The following is a 22,483-nucleotide window of genomic DNA, read 5'->3' as shown; positions in this document are numbered from 1 at the left end:
GAAACACACACTATATAACAAAGGTACATGACATGCATGTTTGGCTTCTACAATGGTTTTGACTGCTTCAATACCTCTTTTAAAAATATTATAGTAATCTGGCATACTTTTTATTATAGATATCATGGTAAGCGGAGTCTAGAAAAACTCTCAAACTTCATATTTATATGCTCTGGAGGAAAGCAATATATTCTACAGCAAGGGTCCTCAACCCCTGGTGCGTGGTATGTCAACAATTGGGTTGCGCAAACAAGCGATGCCCCATCTGCGGGATGCAAGCAGCATGCAAAACCACGCCTCCTCCAGCCTGTGGAAAAACCTTTCTCCATGGAACCAGTCCTAATGCCCAAAAGGTTGGGGACTGCTGTTCTACAGAGTATTATAGACTTGCATTTAAATCGATTTTTAATTCCCTCTCTCCCCAAACTGTAAAGATTAAGCTTCTAATTGTTTTTCTACCCCCAAATACCCATTTTGTATTTTTACTGTACCCTTGTAATGGAGAATAGAAAAGGGAAGTAGAACTGTGTGATATCCGCATTTTGTTGATATTCCAATATGTGTCAAGTAGATGTTAAAAACCATGAAGAACAAGTTAGAAGCTTGAGACCAGTGGCAATGCAGTGGAACAGGAAAAACATCAGGACCATCTTCTGAAACCTTTCCAACATAAAGTTCTAGAACCGTGATGGTGAATATTTGAGTCATATTTGGTGGCACGCCACCCGTCAGCTCCGCCAGCTGATTTTTCGCCCTTCCGGAGGGCCAGAAGAGGCCATTTTCGCCCTCCCCAGGCTTCAGGAAAGCCTCTGGAGCCTGGGGAGGGGTCATGCATACATGCACGGGGAGGTCACGCACGCATGCACAAGTGGGTGGGGAGATTGAGATGGCATGTACGCCTGCACAATTTTGGCATGTCGTAAGAAAAAGGTTCGCCACCATTGGTCACAACATACAATGTCTCCAAATCCTGACACATTGCCTAAAGTCCTGACTTTAGGAAATTCTGTTCCTAAAGATACCATGCTACTGATATCAAAATATCTATCTCACCCATTTTCTGATATAAGCACCCACAAAATGTGATCAATAACATTTCTGCATGAAACTCACCAATAAATAAAAAAACACTATTTGGAGTAAATCAATATCCTCTAAAATCAAGGTGGGGTACAATGGCCCCTTTATGACTTGTAGACTTCAACTTCCAGCATTCTTGAGCCAGCATTCTTGAGCCAGAGTTGAAGTCCACAAGGGCCATCATTCCCCAACCCTGCTCTAGAATATGAATTCAGATTTGTTATCATATAGCTGTTCATTTAATATATTATATATTCATTATTATAACTTCTTATATGTGATCAAATATTAAATTCCTTCTAGGAATGAATCAAAGAAAGATTTATGCATCTATTGAGAAAGTCAACAAATATTTTTGAGGACTTCTAGTGAGGATCTATGGCAAACTAGATGTCCTTGAAGGAGGGGACAGATTTGCAACTGAGATTGATAGCCAGACAGTGAAATCTGTCCAACAAAATCTCTTCTGAAAAAGGAGAGCGATTATTTAACTTGGAACATAAATTGAGCCACCAAGAAAAAAAGTATTCTACTATCTAAAGGAACTAAAACAGCATCGTTTGCCTTCAGGAAATACTTACTGAGAATAAAGATGTAAAATTCTTAATTTCAAAAAATAATAATAATTTCTGATCCATTATTCACAAATATCAATATATCCAGTGTTAAAGTATTTTGCTTCATTCTGTATTAGTAAGTAGAAAAAATCTTCTCTTTTAATTGTAATCTTTTTGTGTAATATTGTATATTTTTGTATATTGTATAATATTTTTATCAAAGTTTAAAAATACAATTTTAAAACATGTCTATTGTAGATAGACTGTTTAAAAGTTTGTATGGTGGAGGAACAAGTTTATTGGACAAGACTAAGTGATTTAAAAATGATAGGAATGATAAAAGGAAGCCAGTTTGGTCTAGTAGTTAAGACACAAGGCTAGGAAGTGGAGATCATGAGTTTAAGCCCCGCCTTAGCCATGAAAGCCAATTGGGTGACTTTGGGCCAGTCACTCTTTTTCACCCCAACTCAGCTCACAGGGTTGTTGTGGGGAAAATAGGACGAGGAAGTTATGCTGGATATATTCGCTGCCTTGAGTTACTTGTAAAAATAATAAAAGTGGGATACAAACAAATAAAATAGGGGAAAGGATTCTACAATGGACATAAAAGAAACTGACTAATATCATAATAATTAAAAGGGATATACAAATAACAAGCTAAGAGAATGACTGAAAAACTTTCCTATATTGGATTTATAAAAGACTCTTATCAAAGTTTTAAACTATTTTGTGAGAAGGAACAAAGAAAAATGAAAAGAAATCAAGACCTAGGATATTATTTAAAGGGAATAAATATCAGGTTAAAAAGAAAAGTTGGATTATTTCATAAGATTAAAATAGATGTGTTATTTCTGCTAACACTTAAGGGATTTTGCTGGCCAGGACTGAATGATGAAGCTTTAAAGATTTAAAGATAAAAGATGAGGTATCAGAAAAAACATCATTGTCCTTGGAAGGTGGTAAGTTACTAAAATTAATTATACTTGGGATGAAGGAGGAAGTAATTTCTTTATAAATTTCCTTTAGTTTTCTTTACTATATTCTTATTTTTAATTTTCTCTTCCCCACCCCCATTTCTGACTATTTTCTTCTATTCTTTTAAAAAATAGTTTATCTTTTTTGAGGCATTCAGTAATTGTAATCTTTAATAAAATTTCAGTAAAAAAGTGAAAGCCAAAAATAATTTTTCTTGGTTATTTTTTTTAATGTAGCTAAATATCATTTGGAGAGAACTGGTATAAATTCATACGAGATAATTTGGAATATGACAGGAGATTCAATTATTATCCGGAGGCATTGGAGGCACCGGAGAGACCCCAGAGACATCGAAGGGCACAAGGGGAACAACGGGATGTAACGGGACGCTGGAGAGACATCTGATAGGTGAGAAGGACTGGGAGGCAGCCGGAGGCAGCTGGAAGAGGAAAGAGGAGATGGCTGCGGCGACGGACGAATGGAGGGAGCCGCAGCCAGGGACTCCTTGGGATATTTTGTCATTCCTGGCTACTCGTTCCTGGCTACTCCCATACCCCTCCCGGGCCCTGCTGACTCCAGTGGGCTAACACTAGGAGCCAAGCAGCTGGGCCAAGAATGCCCCCCCCACCCATCGGGGGGGCCACATCCACCTGGAAACAGCTGAGTTGAACTATCATCTACCCTTTACCACCTTCTACCACCTTTGCTTTTCCCCCACCACCTGGGATATTTAACCATTGCTTGCTTTCCCCCCCCCTTCCTCCAAGTACCAAGTACCACCTGGACACTGAAAAACCCTCCGCCCTCCATTGAGACTCTAGCCCGACCGGCTTTTAACTATTAACTTTATATCATCTGCACACTTACCCCACTGGGATGGTCAACAACTTATCAATTTATTCGAGGATAGACCTGCTCCGCCTGCGGGAGGCCCCTCTCTCGCAGGTATGGCCCTTGGCTCTCTCAAGGGCCAGCCTTGATGACAGGTTCGTGAACCCCGAGAGGTGGAAGAAGAGGAAGCTGAGGGGCTTTTTAGCCAAATGTTTTATATTGTTTTTAGGGGGTTCTGGGAAGGGGGGGGGGATAACCAGGCCAGGAGGGAAGCCAGTGCCACACGAACAGGTGAGTCCAGGAGAGAAGTGAGCGGAGTGGGGGGGGAGAGGGAACAAGCTATTCCAGTAGAGGGTTGTTTTATTACAACGGTCGCGGGGAGGGGGGGATGCGAGGACAAGAGAAGATCACAAAGTTGGTTGGGAGACCGTGGCTGCTGGCTACGCCCGGTCGTTTGTACCAACCCCCGCAACCTAGGTGGTCGGGAACTACAGAGACAGGGCCTGCGGCTGATGCTTTGCAATGCAAGGTCCGTGACCAACAAGGCCCCCCTCATTAATGAGTTGATCTCTGAGGGGGAGCTGGACCTTGCAGGAATAACGGAGACCTGGTTGGGTCACGAGGGTGGTTTACCCCTCGTGGAAATGTGCCCACCGGGTTTCCATGCATTTCATCAGCCTCGGGCCCTGGGTAAGGGTGGAGGGGTGGCGGTAGTCATACGGGACGGTCTAGAGCCGAGGGAGTTCACTGTTTCTCAGATACCCGGGTGTGAGTCTCTTGGTGTGAAATGGGGCACAGGGAGGCAGTGGGGTCTGCTGATTGTATACTTGGCTCCTCGCTATACGTCAGCAGCCCTGCCCGAGCTCCTCGAGCTGATCTCGGAGACGGCGGTGGAGATCCCCAAACTTTTGGTTATGGGGGATTTCAACCTGCCGTCAACGGGAGCAGCATCCGAGGTGGCTCGGGAGTTCATGGCTTCCATGACAGCCATGGGCCTGACCCAACTAATTCAGGGCCCCACACACGAAGGTGGCCACACACTGGACCTTGTTTTTGTATCTGAGCAGTGGACGAGTGATCTGGGAATAGGGGATTTAGACATTACTCCCCTGTCATGGTCAGATCACTCTTGTCTCTGGCTAGACTTCCCTGGCGCTACCCCCCACCGCGAGGAGGCGGAGCCAGTTTGTCCAAGCTGGTACCGCCCCAAGCACCTGATGGAACCAGTTAGGTTCCAGACGGAGCTTGGGCCACTACCTGTAGCCCTGACCCGCGCTCGGTCGGAGGACCTAGTGGCCGCCTGGAATAGGGCGATGGCTGGGGCCTTGGACCGGGTTGCGCCTTTGCGACCTCTCCTACGGCAGCGACCCACCCGGGCTCCTTGGTATACCGAGGAGTTGAGGGTGATGAAGCGCCATAGGAGACGTCTAGAGAGCAGGTGGAGGTCCTCACGCTCCGAGTCTGACCGAACACAGGTAAGAGCCTATTTACGGACCTACCTTGTGGCATTGAGAGCGGCCAAACGTAGACATTGTGCCGCTCTTATTGCGTCTGCGGATAACCGCCCTGCCTAGGGTGACCCGCTCCCTCTTGGTGCAAGAGACGCGGGGGGCACCCTTACAGGGAAGAGCAGAGGAGTTCGGAGAATATCTGCAGAATAAAGTCGCTCAGATCCGAAGCGGATGGGCCCCCTCCAGTGGTCTGGACGGGCCGTCAACAGCGAGTCTTGTGAGTCCACTCTGGGAGGAGTTTGACTCTGTTGCCCCCGAGGATTTAGACAGGTTGCGTGGACGGCTGCGATCCATCACATGTTCATTGGACCCGTGTCCCTCCTGGCTGGTACTGGCATCCTGGGAGGTGACACGAGGCTGGCTTCTGGGCCTGGTGAATGCCTCGTTGGGTGAGGGATCCTTACCAACTGTCTTGAAAGAGGCGGTGGTGAGGCCCTTACTCAGGAGGCCTTCACTTGACCCAATGGAGCTAGCTAATTATCGTCCAGTCTCCAACCTTCCTTTTCTGGCGAAGGTTGTTGAGAATGTGGTGGCGCAGCAGTTTCCACGTCACCTCGATGAATCCGATTATCTAGACCCACACCAGTCCGGCTTCCGACCCGGGCACAGCACAGAGACAGCCTTGGTCACGTTGGTTGATGATCTCTGGAGGGCCAGAGATAGAGGTTGTTCCTCTATCCTGGTCCTATTAGATCTCTCAGCGGCTTTTGATACCATCGACCATGGTATCCTACTGCGCCGGCTGGAGGGGATGGGAGTCGGAGGCACCGTTCTACGGTGGTTCGACTCTTACCTCTCCGGCCGGATGCAATATGTGTTGACAGGGGGGCAGAGATCGACCCCGAGGCCACTCTCTTGTGGGGTGCCGCAGGGGTCGGTCCTCTCGCCCCTTCTGTTCAATGCATATGTGAAGCCGCTGGGCGAGATCATCCGTGGTTTTGGGGTTGAATACCATCTGTACGCTGATGATATACAGCTGTACATTTCAACCCCAAACCACCCAACGAGGCTGTCGAAGTGATGTCCCGGTGTTTGGAAGTCGTCGGGGTCTGGATGGGGGACAACAGACTCAAACTCAACCCCTCCAAGACTGAGTGGCTGTGGCTACCGGCACCTCGGTTCAGCCAGCTGACCCCATCGCTGGCCATAGGGGACGAGCAATTGCCCCCTGTGGAACGGGCGCGCAATTTGGGCGTCCTCCTAGATGCCTGGCTGTCAATGGATGACCATGTGGCAGCCGTGGCAAGGGGGGCGTTCCACCAGGTTTGCCTGGTGCGCCAATTGCGCCCCCTACTGGACCGGGATGCCCTACGCACAGTCACTCATGCGCTGGTGACGTCTCGCCTAGACTACTGTAATGCTCTCTACATGGGGCTTCCCTTGGGACGCGCCCGGAGACTGCAGCTAGTCCAGAACGCGGCCGCGCGGGTTGTCATGGGGAGGTCTAGATACTCCCACGTAACACCGCTCCTGCGCGAGCTGCACTGGCTGCCTGTGGTTTTTCGGGTGCGTTTCAAGGTCCTGATTACTATCTTTAAAGCGCTCCATGGCACAGGACCTAGTTACTTGCGGGATCGCATCCTCCCACATGCATCCCTGCGGCCAATCCGCTCTCACAGGGAGGGCCTTCTCCAGGTGCCGTCCACTAGGCAATGCCAGCGGGCGGCACCAAGGAATAGGGCCTTCTCTGTGATGGGCCCAACCCTCTGGAATGACCTCCCCCCCGACATTAGAACCACCATGGACTTCCGCTCCTTCCGACAAAAATTGAAGACTCACCTGTTTCGATTAGCTGGCCTGGCATAATTATAATTGTTACAACTGCTATCTCCTGGAAGTATACTCTCAACTGGTTATTTTAAGGGTAGTGTTTTAAATCTAATTGATTTTAGGGCTTTTAGAGCCATATTTTATTCTTCTATACAGTTCTTTTAATTTTTTAACCTCCCCCATATGTATACGTATATTTATAGTTATATTTATATTTGTATTTATTATCTGTTATTTGTTGTGTGGACTGTACACCGCCCCGAGTCCCTTTTTGGGAGAGGGGGCGGTTTAGAAATGCGAAGAATAAAATAAATAAATAAATCTACATATTTTCTCTCTAAGATAATATAATATCTTAGGAGTCTAATACAAATGCCAATTATATCCTTTTGCCTCAACTTTTTCCAGAAAGTAAAAGTTTTCAATATCTACTGTAGAAAAATTAAGAAAATAAAATACTAGTTTACAGTAGATCTAGAAAACAATGTAGCAATATTGTGGCAATATTTAAGCCCTCCTGATTTTCATGTGACTAGCCTTAATAAATTAACCAAAGGTCATAACAGTATAAACTAACATAAAATATGATAACAAAATAGTAAAGTGTTAGATATAAAAAAGTCAAAATGAGATCTAGTCAATTAAAAAAATATTTCAGAATTTGAATGATGGAAAGAAAGTTGGCATATAGTAGCGGTTAAGGTATCAGGCTAGAAATCAGAAAACCGTAGTCCCACTTTAAGCACAAAGCCAACTGAGTGCTTTGGGAATTCACCTACCATCAATAATTTGCTCTTAATCTCATTGCAAACAGAACAGTGGAGAACAGAGAATAATGTCCTCTACTTGGTTGGCACCACAGAGACAGAGATGTTTTCAATAAACTCTCTCTTCAAGATATGCCAGTAAGTCTGTAAGCAAAGGTGTAAAAGGCTTTCTCAATGGAGACAGATACTGAGAAAGACTTCTGTTTTTTTATGGTGATAAAACCAAGACGAAAAATTAGATTTTAGGCCTAGTTCTAATATTTTCTCTATTCTAAGAGTTAAGTTCCCCCAAAGGGGATAGGCAATGAAGGTTTTATGTATTGATTCCCAGCTTCGTAATGGAGAAAACAGTTGAGGCAGTATTTGTGAAGGCTTTCGAATTTCTTAAAAGTAGAAAAGTGCTATCTTTTCTATTACATAAAAGTGGAAAAATGAGTTGATAAAACAAAAAGCAAATTCAAATGTTGCTCATGAAATTTTGAAAAAAAGGTGGGAATTATAAATGAGAGAAAGAAACTTAAATGTACGTGATTATTCCACTATCTTTTGATGAAATCAAGATGTATACACACATGAGAATTAACTGGAAATTATAAACTCGAAACCAAATATGTATATTATGCCATTTACAACTTGTTCAATAATGAAAAATGCCTAAAGATTGGTTCAGTATTTAGATGGAATATGCGCCAGATATTCCAAAACCTTTGTCTTCTATTATAACTAGGCATGCATGCAAAATATGATGTTCAATTCTCCTTCATATTACGTACCAGTCAGTAATACACCATCTTGTTCGTATGAATCCTTTTCTGGACCACTTGCACTGAAAAGTAATATAAAGCACAATAATAATACATTAAAATATATAAAACAGTAAATAATGAGTCTACTTGTAAGTTTTACAAAAATTGTGTTAACTATTTTCATGGAGAACACTATAGAAAACATGAGGCTTAATAATACACTAATACCAGGATTATAAGCGGTCTCTGGAGAAGACTCTAATGCTGGGACAGGAAGAGGGAAAGAGGAGAAGACAACCAGCAAAAAGATGAATGGATTCACTTACAGGAATGATGATTGCATTGTTGGAAGAACTGAAGAACAGATCATCATAGAGAAAGTCTATCTATGTGGTCACAAAAATTGACAAGAATGTGATGATACATAGTCAATCTAATTATGTGGTCTTCAAAGTTTTCCCTATCTCACTTCCCCCTTTCCAGTACCCCCATGTATCAGAATCACATCCTGGAAAAGAAAAGTATACAAAACTTAGCCTTTCCTCCAAATGGGAAGGAATATATTCAATAATAGAGATACAGGATTAAATAGCTACTGATGAACTGGAAGTATTTCTAGTGAAGTCATTTTCCCCAGTCAAATATATTTATTGTCTCAGAGCCTATCTGAATAAGAATGTAGGAGTATAAACATGTCTTTCCTTGTAAATTATAATGTAATATAAGTATTGGGAAAATAGAAATTGCCAATCTCTTTCCATAGAGCTGAAGTAGCAAAAATGTCTATAATATGCCATTCCATGCATCAAGATGAGCAATTTCCCATCCCGAGAGCAAATCAACTCATTACAACTTATATTTGAGGTGGCATAGAGAAAAGATTTCCAAGTTTATGAAAAACAGTTATGAATTAATTGGAATAACCTTCTAACAAAAATGCCGATTGCAGCAAGTTTTATTTTTTATTGGCTTCAACCTAACTAAAATGACAATATGTAAAAACATATATAAAATAAGTAATAACTAAGGCCTAAATCTACAACAATGCTATCTGAATTCTGTCTTCATAATGAAGTCTGACTGCTTCTTCCTTCCTGTTAGATTCTCATATCCTTGTAAATCGTTTTCTAGACCAGTGATAGCTAACCTTTTTGTTGCTGAGTGTCAAAAGCCAATCCTGCGCAACCATAATGCAATGCGCACGTGACCCCCCCACTCCACGCATGTGTGGGACCCCATTTGCACCCCGCTCCATGCATTACTCCTGTACATGACCCACCCCTGGATGCACATGCAACTCCCCACATGTGCCCTGACCCTGTGCATGCAGCCTCCCACGTGTGCCTTTCTCCCGCACATGCATGTGCATCTCCAACATGCACCCCATCCCCCATGCATGAGCAGCAGAGACCCAAAAACCTGCTGGCTAGGCACACGCAGAAGGGTGGTGGAGCTGAGCTGGTGCGACACATGCCATAGGTTTGTCATCACGGTCCTAGATTATCAAGATGCCTGGTAGCACAGTCTATAGCAGGGGTCCTCAAACTTTTTAAACAGGGGGCCAATTCATGGTCCCTCAGACTGTTGGGGGGCCGGACTGGCTGGGTGGGTATTGCTAGGTGGTCATGTGACTGGGTGGGTGTGGCTAGATGGCCATCTGAGTGGGTGGGTGTGGCCAATTTAGCAGTCCATTAAACAATACATACAAGTTAAACTTTAATTTGTTATGCTCCTGGGGTTGGAAAACAGGTTAGTGAAGGAATATGGCTGCCTTGGTGTGTGTGTGTGTGTGTGTGTGTGTGTGTGTGTGTGTGTGTGTCTCCCTCCCTCTCTCCTTCTTGAGGCTGGGGAGGCCAAAACGGGCCTCTTTTTGGTCTCCTTGGTCTCTAGAACCACTCTGCCACCCAAAAACGAGCCTGTTTTTGGCCTCCGTGCATCCCATTTTTGGCTTCCTCAGCCTCCAGATGGTGTGGGCCAGTGGGTAGGTGGGGCGATGTGGGTGGGGCAGTGCCAGATTAATGGCTTCGGTGGGCCGTATCCAGCCCCCAGGCTGTAGTTTGAGGACCCCTGGTCTATAGCCCTATGTTCTCCCGAGGGATTATCTCTTTAGAAATGGATATTTTGTTTACAATTAAAAGCCTGTATAGTCCTAAATGTACATTTTCAGCAATTTAAGACAGCCTACATTTGTGACAAATGTTTTGAGGATGAAGTATCTTCTTTCTTTTGCTGTTACTAGTTATGGTCATTTAATAATCGTTAGCTACTCTGACCTGCACTTGACTATACTAAAAAATGAATCAGCTAAATATATATGTTTGCTTTTGAGACAAAGTTTTTTCTTGTTTATTGTCAATCAGCATTTTAATGTGCATCTCCAAGAATGGATCTGCTCTCTGATGAATTATCAAGCATAAGTCCAAGAACCAAATACAGATGTTCTTTGATGATCCTGGGTTGGCTATATGTTTTGTATCAACATAGTGCTTTCCAGTTTTATTCACTGAAAGTAGGGACAGTTTTACAATTTTCCATCTCAGAAGGGACTTTGACCACTACCCAGTCCAGAGATGACCCGTGTGTCATAACGCTGGATGGTGAAAAAAAGCTATTAGTGCCTGTACATGTTTCCCTATGCCAATTGGGGTTTGTTTTGGTTTCAAACCGTAATGATTTATCAAAAACCAGAAAATTAATATAGACACTAGCCATGAAATATATATAAATAGGTAAAGTATCTCTTCTATAGTCTTTGGCACTTTATATTATTTCAAACAAGGGAGCCCCAAACAAACAATTATTCATTTCATAAGAAGGAAAGACAAATTAATACAATATAACACTTAAATGATTACAGTCAAACTTTTTCTTTTTTTCAAATATTAACACCATATATTTCTTTTTGCTTTTCAAACATCTTTGACTAATGATCTCTCACAATGCTGCTATTAATGTGAGTGAATGAACAGAGGCTTCTCTTATTTTTTTAAAAAAGCAAAACAGATCACAAAATTATTTAGTCATAAACTGAGTTATACCTACATAACATTTGGTTAACATAGCATCAATGTTACTTGACATTTTTACAAATATTAAAAATGAAATACAATGTTGCTGTTCTTGTCTCCAGTGCCAACAACTGGAAATGAGGATGTAATTGATTAGCTGTTTCAATTTTGAATTGGATTATACCTAACATTAATTCTGCATGTCATCCAACTGATTAAATTAGGGTAAAAATGCTAGTCTCTTTTAAAAAGCTAAATATGATGAAATATCAAGAAGCAATAATTATTTTTGCCCCTTTCTCAAAGACAGGTTATCTTTTTTAAAAGGTCAAATCCCAACAAACCATTAGTTCAAAATTATATTAATGTAGAGTATTTTCAGCAGTACTGAAAATAAGTTGCAAGCAACTAATCAAAATTTGTGTCTACAGAATGAACCCACTCTACATGTCCACTGTAGAAGACAGAAGTAACCTTAATTTGGCAGTTCCTAAATTAGTCAGAAAAACAGAAACAATACTAACTGAACAAATTTTAATTTGCTCTAAAGAGGCATTTCTTCTCATCAATGCAATTCTTATAAATGCAATTTTATGCCATGTTACTTTGAATTATAATGGCTGCCTGACAAAATTTGATATAGTTTTAAGGTGGTTCTGTTAAAATGATAATGAATATTATGCAAAAATAGCAAAGCAAAATGAATTCAAATTAATTTTAAATTCATTTTAAAAATTACAGTTTTGACATGTAAAACCTCACTCTGAAGACTTAGAATATGTAAGCTAAAATAAATATTTGGTTTATAACTTTCATGAAATTTAGCCAGTTCACAGACAAATGCTAGCACATTATAGGAGATGGTCCAAAACATTGCAGCGAATTCTGTCTTAAACCATTTTGCTGGGTTTGGCATTTTTTTTTAGCAAGATATCATATTCTACCATGTTATAAATACATATATAACAAATCATTTTTCACAGAAGGCTGAAATTTCACAAGATTGCTAAATCTGGAGACTCAGCTTTCTGACACCAAAAATCTCATGACATTTCTTAAATCTTACTTACAATGAACATCTCATGTGATCATGAGATATTTGGGCATTTTGAAAGTACTTCTTTGAAAACAAATGTGTCTAGAAGCAGAAATCCGCCCTGGAAATTTACAGGATTATTACAAGCCCAACCTTTCTCACAGAATCGTTGTGAGGAGAAACAGTTATGTATACTGCTTGGGAGCTTCTGAAGGAAAGTGAGAACCTTGGTGCTTTTGAAGGGTGGGGATATAAACCAAATAAACATTTATGTGAGTCTTTGATATGAGAAATTATTGTATTTTTTGCACTATAAGACGCACCTGACCATAAGACGCACCTAGGTTTAGAGGAGGAAAACAAGAAAAAAAATATGAATATGGAGCGCTGTCTCACTGTGAATATGGAGCACCAAATATGGAGCAGCAGTGTAGTGAGGGCAGGGGGTGGAGCCTGAGATGACCAAAAATAGGTGTCCTTTCATGTGCCACCTCTGCCTATTGACTCCTGCACTGCAGAAAAGAGAGAGAAGAAGTGGGCAATGACAAAGACAGAAGAGGCAGGGTTCAGCACTGTAAAAGGACCCCGCCCTTGCAGACTGGCTGCTATTCACAAAAGGATCGGCACTGGTCCACCATTGAGGACCCCTGAGGTAACACACTTCACGGTCTATGATGCAATATTTACTCCATAAGACACACAGACATTTTCATCCACTTTTTTGTTGGGGGGGGAATGCATCTTATGGAGCGAAAAATACGGTATATGACCACTCCAGGTGCTCACTGTTGATGTCTGCACTATGTTTTCCTTTTCTGGTTATGGTACTTATTTACCATTTTATTTTCAAAGACAATAAACTCTTTGGGAGACAGAAAGGCAAATAGAGTCTAATAGGAAAAGAAGCTTTTGATTCAGGCACAGAATGAAAGCTAACAAGAGAGTCCCAATTTAAATTAATACTTGAAATTAGTCTTCCTCATTAAAAAAATACCCCTAGTAAACACATCAAAACAATCCTCAGGTATTACTATGACTAGACACTTCCAAATAGTGATTTTCCTCAGGAAATCAGAGCCATCTTGCAAGTAAGCATTAAATATCAAAATACTACAAGATTATCTGTTACCATGTGTTATCTAGAATATAGAATATATATAGCTTCTTTTCTGCCACAAGAAATGAGTTCAGCATCTTTCACCTTATACAATATTAAGTCACTCTCCAGTTTTCCTGTTAATAAGATTCCTTTAGTCAGGAGACAGATTGTGAATACAGGCAGTTTCATCTACTAAAAGACAACATAAATCATCATTGAGAAAGGAGAGACTGCAGTAAGGTTATCACCATACAGCCTTTACTATGAAAGGTTTGCATTAAAGCATTAGTGAAATTAATTCATCTTTCACAAGAGCTTTGAGCAGTATCCATGATCTATGATAACAACCAATTTCTCACTATGGAAGGTGGGGGGGGGGGAAATTACTCAATCCTGATAGACTACACAAATCTGCTTTCTTAAAAATGACCTAACATTATCTGGAGTGTTACTCCCAGAGGCATCATTTGAGACTCATGCACAGCCAAGAAAAGCAATAAATCAGCAGGGAAAGTTTTGTTACTTTTATACGCAGTGGGCTGTAATTATTTTGAGTTGCATTATGGCTCAATCATTGTAATTAATTTTAGATCACCCTTAAGCAGCAGTAATAAAAAGAAATCTGTTTTAAACTAAGGGCCATGCATCCCCTAAAAGAACATAAACGGTACATTAAAAGATGGTGTCAACAGTATAGTAATGCTAAGTTGAAAATCATATTGCTTTCAGGTAAGAATATAAAATGTGCAGTTTGCATAAATTCTTCAGTGTAGCAGTCTTACACACAATGAAATTTAGTTCTATTGAAAGCTGTATTGATTAGCCACAAATGTTTATTTATTTCTTATGTATATATTTGTATTTGCATTAATCTAAATAAAGTGTTTGATAATGGAAAAACAAACAAACATTGCACCTGGTTCAAAAAGCCAGATCAGTCACCATCATGCCAAATATCCTTCCCAATTGATTAACTATATTTGGCTGGCTTGGCTGAATCGTAATTCAGTGACACATATTATTATAGCTAGATTAGATTACGGTAATATGTTTTGAACTGACAGAGTCAGAAATACCTGGGTTCAGAATGTGTTAGCCAAAAGGTCTGAGCATAGGACATAGTCGCTTATTTTGAAATAGTTTTAAAGTTTAAAATGATGGTTTGACCTTCAGAGATCTAGACATTTTGAAAATAGGCCATTTGGAATTCATACTCAATATGAGCCTGGACAAGTTTTCAAAACAACTCCAGTACCTTTGCATTTTAACTCAGTGATAACACCCAAAGTTGTTCTGTGAGGAAGATGGGTGATTTGTAATAGAAATATATAAGATACGTAATAGATAAAATATATAAGAGATAAATAAGAAATTCTCCCCAAGCTTTTAGTAAACAAAAGAAAAGGAAAACCATTGATAAGACTATACTTTTCTTTATATCAGGATTCAAAAACAATTCCAATTAAATGAATAAAGCATTCAAAATTCAAAGCAATCAAAATGTGCCACATGCTTCATTTTCAAATATTGCTATTTGTCTATATTTACCTCAGGGAAATAATCCTGTGGGAACTTTTCTTTTTCCAGCATAGGTGTACTTTCTAATGTATCTGAATAGATCTCTTTCCCCGTAACTTTTTTGTATTTCTTAGCTGAGAAGGAATAAGAAAATTTAGAATATCAGTTTTAATATGCCTAGTATAAGAAAACAAATATACTAATTTAAGGAACTGATAAGTACTAAACATCCAAGGAAACAAATTAAGATGCCTCCATAAAAAATCAATTGAAACATGCGCTTAAAAAGTAATCAAAATGAAATAATTCTTTTTTTACATTTCATGTTGATAGTGATAAATGTTGTTATATTAATATTTCTACAATACTACAAAAAAGATGCACAAAGTCCTCAATTGATAATATTCTGTTCCTTTTTGGTAGATTGATATTCTCCTTAATTTATCAGGTGTTTTCATTTAACCCCATCATGTAGAATGTCTGTAGAATTAGTGGATCTAAATGAGGATTTAAATTTCTTCTTTAATATGGAAGTTTCCATGTATAAACTCTCATATTCTACAATAACTCCATATTTCAAACTGTCAGACTCCAATAGATGCTTTCAGTCCTCGAAAACTGTGTATTATGTTTTGAAAGAATTAGGTGCTGTCTTTTGTACTCTCCAACTTCAGCTACTGCTATATAAAATTTTGTTCATCACAGAATTGGGGATGAGGAACCTAAATTAAAAGATATCTTAAAATACATTATTCCAGCAAAAGGATGTTTCATAGTTTTGAAAAATGAAATATATCCAACCATTTATATTCAGAGCGCATTCTTTGCAAAAGGCCAAAGTATGGTATGAAGGCATGACATGCATTAACAGTGAAGTTATTATGTAAATAGTTTACTAGTTTAAATTGCAGGTAAGAATGGCAGATTTGACTGATTTAATTTGCATGATTTATAGGCTACCCATTTTGTGGATCTCTGGGTGATGCACAATAAAAGTAAAATAGCAAAAGCCTAGATCCTATCATTAAAATCATAAAAAATATTCATAAAGTCATAAAAATCACAAACACCATAATTACAAAAAATGCAAATAAAATTCAGTACTGGATCTCTGGAAGCCAAATTTGTACAAAAGATCTATTAATTTCAAGAATTCCAAATTTCATAACATTGGTGGATCTAACTAGATCTTATTAGTTTGTATTTACTGTACTTTTCGGAGTATAAGACGCACCAAGATTTTGAAGAGGCAAATTAAAAAAAAAGTTTTTACACTCTGCAAACCACCCAAAAACGGCTCGTTTTTCGCAAAAATGGGCCCGGGTTTTTTTTTCAAAAAAAGAGGGCATGAATACCCCTTAAGAGGCTTGTAGAGTGTTCCTGGGGGGTGGGGTAGAAAAGGTCCTTTTTTTTGCAAAAACAGCCCCGTTTTTTGTCAAAAAAGGGGGGGCATTAGGAAGCTTATAGAGTGCTCCTGGGGGCTGGGGGGGCGCAAAACTGAGCAAAAAACAGCCCATTCTTTGCTTATTTCTGCCCTCCCCAGCCTCCAGGAGCTCTCTGAAAGCTTCCTACAAGCTCTGCATGACCATTTTGGTGAAGGGGCATGGTTTCAGGAGGCAAAACAATGCTGTATTCAGTGTATAAGACGCACCCAGATTTTCAGCTTCTTTTGTTTGAGGGAAAAGGGTGCGTCTTATACTCTGAAAAATACGGTATATACTTTAACTATTTCTCAAAGTTGGAAAAATCTTGCACTATTCCTGAAAAGTTCCTGAGTAACATACAGGATAAAATAGACCTTTGGTGGGTGAGGACAAGAAGAAAGGATTTAACCCAAACCATATTGCTGTCAAATGACGGTTGAAGTTGGTGATAGAAGACATTAAAAAATGAATAAATCTAGAATGAAGATAAAACTTAACTGCTGGCTCATTTTTAAGTGATTGGACACTAGAACTCCAAGATCCCTCTCAGAGTTACTACTATTGAGCAAGGTACCACATATACTGTACCTGTGAATTTTGTTTTTCTTGCCTAAATGTAGAACCTTACTTTGTTCACCATTGAATTTCATTTTGTTAGATAGTGTTCAATATTCAAGTCCGCCAATATCCTTCTGTATTTTGGATACAGAAATGGAAGGCTTGGAAATGGAAGGCTATATAGCAGTTATGCTTTGAAGTGCAAGATTTATAGAACCAATATTCTTTAATAACCTCACCCCCACAAAACAAGAAGAAGGGTATCATTTTGTATAAGAACAAGAATAATGAAACTGAACAATTGAGACAATTATTTCACCTACAATTTCAATGATGTAATGTGATACAATGTGATTTGTCACAACAAGCTAAAAGAAATGTAGGATCCCCTATTGAACCGGAGTGCCCTTCGCACAGTCACTCATGCGCTTGTGACATCCCGGCTAGACTACTGCAACGCTCTCTACATGGGGCTCCCCTTGAGATGCACCCGAAGGCTGCAGTTGGTTCAGAATGCGGCCGCGCGGGTAGTTTCGGGAGTCCTTAGATACTCCCACGTAACACCTCTCCTGCGCAAGCTACACTGGCTACCTGTGGCATTTCGGGTGCGTTTCAAGGTGTTGATTATCATCTTCAAAGCGCTCCATGGCACAGGACCTAGCTATTTGCGGGATCGTATCCTGCCCCATACATCCCTCCGGCCGATTCGCTCACACAGACAGGGACTCCTCCGGGTGCTGTCCACTAGGCTGTGCCAGCGGGCGACGCCCAGGGGAAGGGCCTTCTCTGTGATGGGCCCGACCCTCTGGAATGACCTTCCCCCTAACATTAGAACGACTACGGACCTCCGCTCCTTCCGCCAGAAACTCAAAACCCACCTGTTTCATCTAGCCGGCCTGGCCTAATTCCAGCTTTCCCACCTCAGTTTGTATTGTTAAATTTTATGGTTTGGTTTTAAAGTTTAAGTTTTTAATTCTTATAAATTTGTACAGGGGATATTTAATTCAATTTTAGTATGTATATTAACGAGTGTATGGTTTTTTAAATTTGTACCTGTACACCGCCCCAAGTCCCTTTGGGGAGAGGGGGCGGTCTAGAAGTTTAATAAAATAAATAAATAAATAAATTTTAATACTGAAATTAGAGCAGTTATTTATCAAACCCCAAATAGTTTTTAAAACAAATTTGTTCCAAATATTAGAAAAAAGCATTATTTAAGCTTATACTAATATACCAAAGAAGTGATTATACTGTGTACATGTAAAGGAAAAATAAAATGAAGTTTTGTTAACATTTATCTCTTTGATTTCAAGAGCTGGCATGTTGACATATTCAGACCTAGACTGGGGCAAGTACCAAAGAGATGTCATTCAGCCTTGAAACACATTGCCAACAATATAACACTGTTTCTGCATGTCGAGTAAGTAATCGTTCTTCCCTCAAAGCATGATCTTCTTTGGTTAATTTTCTATCAACTTCATAGGAATACAATTACTTTACAAAAAAGTAAAGGAGTCCCTGCAGATTTTACTCCGCTAATCATTGCAGACTATAGGGGACAGTGTTCATCTCTATTTCAATGATATTTACCCAGTATTATCTGAAGACATTTATTTGGTCATGTATCTAAAATGACATTATGGAACCCTGTTACTTTCCCACCAAAGAGGTACATATGTCTCTACTTGCATTTGTACGCTTTCAAAATGCTAGGTTGACAGGAACTGGGGCGAGGTTGGGAACTCACCCTGTTGAGTGGTGGTCAGATTTCGAATCTGGCCTGCCGGCTTTCCAGCCAACAAGGCCAGTGTCTTAACTCCTGAGCCACTGCACCACCATTGAAGAAAGAGAAACTATGAATACTACTTGGATGCTTTCAGAAAGACTACATAATAAATTAGAATGAAAAAATAATTTGACTAAGTGCAAATGTTTCTGCTGGTATTCTTTATTCTATATTAGATAGCAGTAGCACCTAGACTTATATACACTGCCACAAAGGCCTTTACAGCATTCTCTGGGCGGTTTACAATAGCAAAAGCACTTAGACAGGGTGTCGCCAACCCCCTGCTCCAGAGCTGTGGCTCTTTTGACCCCTCTCTTGCGGTTTCCTGCCGATCTGGTCACGCAACCTGCTCTCTGCCCCAAGAAGGCATGAGCCTCTCCGCAGAGCTGCGTGGCTGAAGCACTCATAGCATTTTCTCCACATTGCCCGCAACGGGATACTTTTTGCAATTCCGAGTCCTTGCGGGCAGGTCAGCACCAGCCTTGTTCCCCTTCATACCAGCTCAGAAAGGAGGGGAAGAGGGAGGAGCAGCTGGCACTATAGGATGCAGGGAGGGAAGAGCTCTGGCTCTCCTATGCAGCGTGGCTCAACTGAGCACACAGTGGCGGCAGAGGGAGGAGTCATCGCCGCTGCGATCCCGACCCAGGAGGGTATCCCGCTTTTGCATGCACGCACATGAGAGAGAAAGAGATGGGGGAGAGAAAAGGGGAGAAAAAGAGAGAGAGAGAAATGAGAAAATGATCAAGGGAGAGAATGAAAGAGAAAAAAGAGAGAGGAACAATTGAGAGAGGGGGGGGAGAGAGAGGGAGATGACAGAGAGCTGGAGGGAGAGAATGAGACAAAGGGAAAAGAGGTAAACAAATGAGAGAAAGAAGGGGGAGAAAGGAAGAAAAAGAAAGAAAGAAGAGAGAGAGGGCGAGGAAGAGAGAAAAACAGAAATGAGAGGGAAAGGACGAGAGAAAGAGAGAGGGAGGGAGACCCATTTCCCACAGAAAACATCGGGTAGGTGTGGCTGGGGGAGGGCTCATGTCACTGAGGGACGTTGACTTGGCCACGCCCAATCAGGTTTTGTGGCTCCTGGTGTTTTTTGTGGGAAACGGGTCCAAATGGCTTTTGAGTATTTAAGGTTGCAGACCTCTGACTTAAGACTTATATACATCTTCACAGTGCTTTACAGCTCTCTCTAAGCAGATTGCAGAGTTAGCATATTGACCCCAACAATCTGGGTCCTCATTTTATCGACCTCAGAAGGATGGAAGGCTGAGTCAACTTTCATCCCGTCAGGATTGAACTTCAGATTGTGGCCAGAGTTAGCCTGCAATATTGTATTCGAAGCAGTGAGCCACCAAGGCTCTAGATCAAATGTACAATTAATTGTCCTTTAATAATATTGTCATTGGCACTTAAAATCCTTTTTCTGGTGCCTAAAGTAAGTCAGTGCACATTAAGCAGCAGTAATAAAAAGAAATCTGTCTAAGGGCAATACAGCCCCTAAAAGAACATAAATCAGCCAATAAACTTTCATGGCTGATGACTAACATAAATCCAATACTTACAATTCTGTATCAGATTGGCCTATGAAATGATCTGAACACTCCAAATATCCTGAGCAGACTAAGATTGGCTAAAGCTGTCAAGTGTACACAAGTGGCCGACTGTTGTGCCAAAGCCAACCGGTTTTACATAGTAAAACCCAATTAAGTCCAATGCTTGATTTGCTTACCTTTAGTGGACAGAATCTTGGTAAAATAAATCTATAACTTTCTAGTTTACGAGATAAATCCTGAGAGATTCTACGATCTGGCTACCCTGAACCTCTTCCCTCCCTTCTCCTTCCAGCTACGCTCTGCACAGACTCTTAATCCAGCTCAGTGTTGCCAAAACTCTCTCCCTTAGTTCCTGCAGAGGCACATTTCATCACACAAACTCACATTTGCTGTTTTCAATGCATAAAAGCTCTTAAAACTCTAAGGATGTTTCTTCTAACGTGAAAAATGAATAATATAACTCTCCAAATATTTTTAGTCAAAAGCATCACTCAAGTCAATGGAAATCGCTTCCCTGTTGAGTATGTATAGGATTAAAGCACTGTTGGTGTTCCATACCTTTAAAGTCAAATTGGTAAATATTTTTCAAGGATTCATGTAGAAAGTAAAAGCTGCCCAGTGCCTGTGGAAAACAAAAACAAAGTCAGCAATGCACACAAATAAATAAAATCCACACACGAATAAAAAATTAGAATAAATCAACACATTCTTGTGGTATAGTAAATTGAAGGGGCTTTCAGGGGAGGTATGGTAAAGTGAAGATGGGTTGTTGTGAGAAAGCAGAGCTGATGACTGTGGCAAAGACCAAGCATCTGGTGGGTATACCACTTGTTTGGAACCTCTCCATATAGAGTAAGGAGAGGTCAGGAGACTACCCTTATGTGCTCTGGATGATTGCTCCTTGCAAGGTTCAAGGACATTAATTTTCTTTGAGTTTGAGCACAAGGCGTTGATGGGATTAGCAATCGCAGGGAAGACTTTTAAAAGATGCTGAATTAAAAAAATCTCTGTTTCTAATCACTTTCAGAAATTGCTTATTAACCTTTTAACAAACCTGAAAAGCCTTTATAAGGTAAGTTTATCTCCAACTCTAAAGAAAAGAAAAATTAATTATTGTATAACCTTATAGAATTTGAAATAAACAAAAAGCTAAATATGATTTTGATCTAAGAAAGTTATAAATGGGTTAAGGGTCCAGATAAATTTGGAATAGGCCTGCCTTAACTTCAACTGGTTGTTCATAAGTCAAGGTCTACCTTTACATGTAGTAATGGGAATTTGAAGAGACTTTTCTCTCTATATATATTTCTCTTATTATGTTCTCCTTTTTATTTTCTTTCTCCCTGCAGTTTTTATTCTTCCTTTTCATTCTTTTTTCTTTCTTTTAATTTTGTTAAGTTTTATTATTGTAATCAAAGTTTCAAATAAAATTGTGTATGCACGTGGTATGTATAAATAATAAATTTTTATAGCAATTAGTGTCTAGTACGTATTATATTTCAAAATCTATTTCTTAATATAAACATGTATCTGTTTAAGGTTTGTGGCATCTTAAATGCTAAGTCTTAGCAAATTGTATAGTTGCAGAATACAAAAGCATGAATACATGATTTTTTTTAATGCAGATGTGTCAATGTGAGGTAGGGTTAAATACATTTATGTCTGCAAGAATATGTCCTTCCAGAATATTGCTATTTACAGAATTATTATGATTCTTAAAATGATACATGCCAGTGTATCTTTGGAATATTATCAGAAGTTAGCTCTTACTTTTTATTAATTGCAAATTAAAATTATATTAGATTTCAGCCTTTTTACCTTATTTATTTCTTTTAAAAAATCTCCCTTATCTTTCCTTCCAGAAAATAGCTGTTCTTGGGAGTTCTGTTTTTAGGAATGATTGCTAATTCTTTTTACTTTTCTCCTGGGTGAATAAATGCTTAATAACAATATAACACAATAAAACAATAATAGTAACCAAAGCAAGCTATCTGATTAATAAGAACGTGTACTCATCAATTAAAAATGTGTGACAGTGTTTTCTGTTGGATGAACTTATATGTCAAGAAGATGAGCAGGCGCTCATGTTTGTGTTTTTGACAAATCAGCAAATGTTCCATCCTGAGATATGCAATTTCTCATACATAATGCAGCAACCAGTCAGCCAAAACTTGGCTTTGCCAGAAGGGTCCCCTTGTCTTCTCATTATTGAGCTGTTATTTTTTTAGTTGGAGAGTCAGAAAATAAACCATTCCTTTCATTAAAAGTAT

The 22,483-nt window shown here is 40.1% G+C and overlaps 1 protein-coding gene across 7 annotated transcripts in view; it reads right to left on the bottom strand.

Annotated features, from left to right (window-relative positions):
- Positions 1 to 22,483, bottom strand: part of INPP5A (inositol polyphosphate-5-phosphatase A) — a 320,002-nt gene that overhangs the window by 119,620 nt on the left and 177,899 nt on the right. For all 7 annotated transcript variants that reach the window (XM_081955467.1, XM_081955466.1, XM_081955465.1 and 4 more), the window contains exons 5-7: positions 20,772 to 20,835; positions 14,929 to 15,032; positions 8,265 to 8,317 (exon numbers count right to left, since the gene is read on the bottom strand). In XM_081955467.1, coding sequence (XP_081811593.1) covers positions 8,265 to 8,317; positions 14,929 to 15,032; positions 20,772 to 20,835 — 221 coding nt within the window. The remainder of the gene's footprint in view (positions 1 to 8,264; positions 8,318 to 14,928; positions 15,033 to 20,771; positions 20,836 to 22,483) is intronic.

Source organism: Natrix helvetica (assembly GCF_964273705.1).
Source record: "Natrix helvetica genome assembly, chromosome: 5".
In the NCBI taxonomy this organism is placed as follows: domain Eukaryota; kingdom Metazoa; phylum Chordata; class Lepidosauria; order Squamata; family Natricidae; genus Natrix; species Natrix helvetica.
This window is presented reverse-complemented; position numbering and strand designations above follow the sequence as displayed.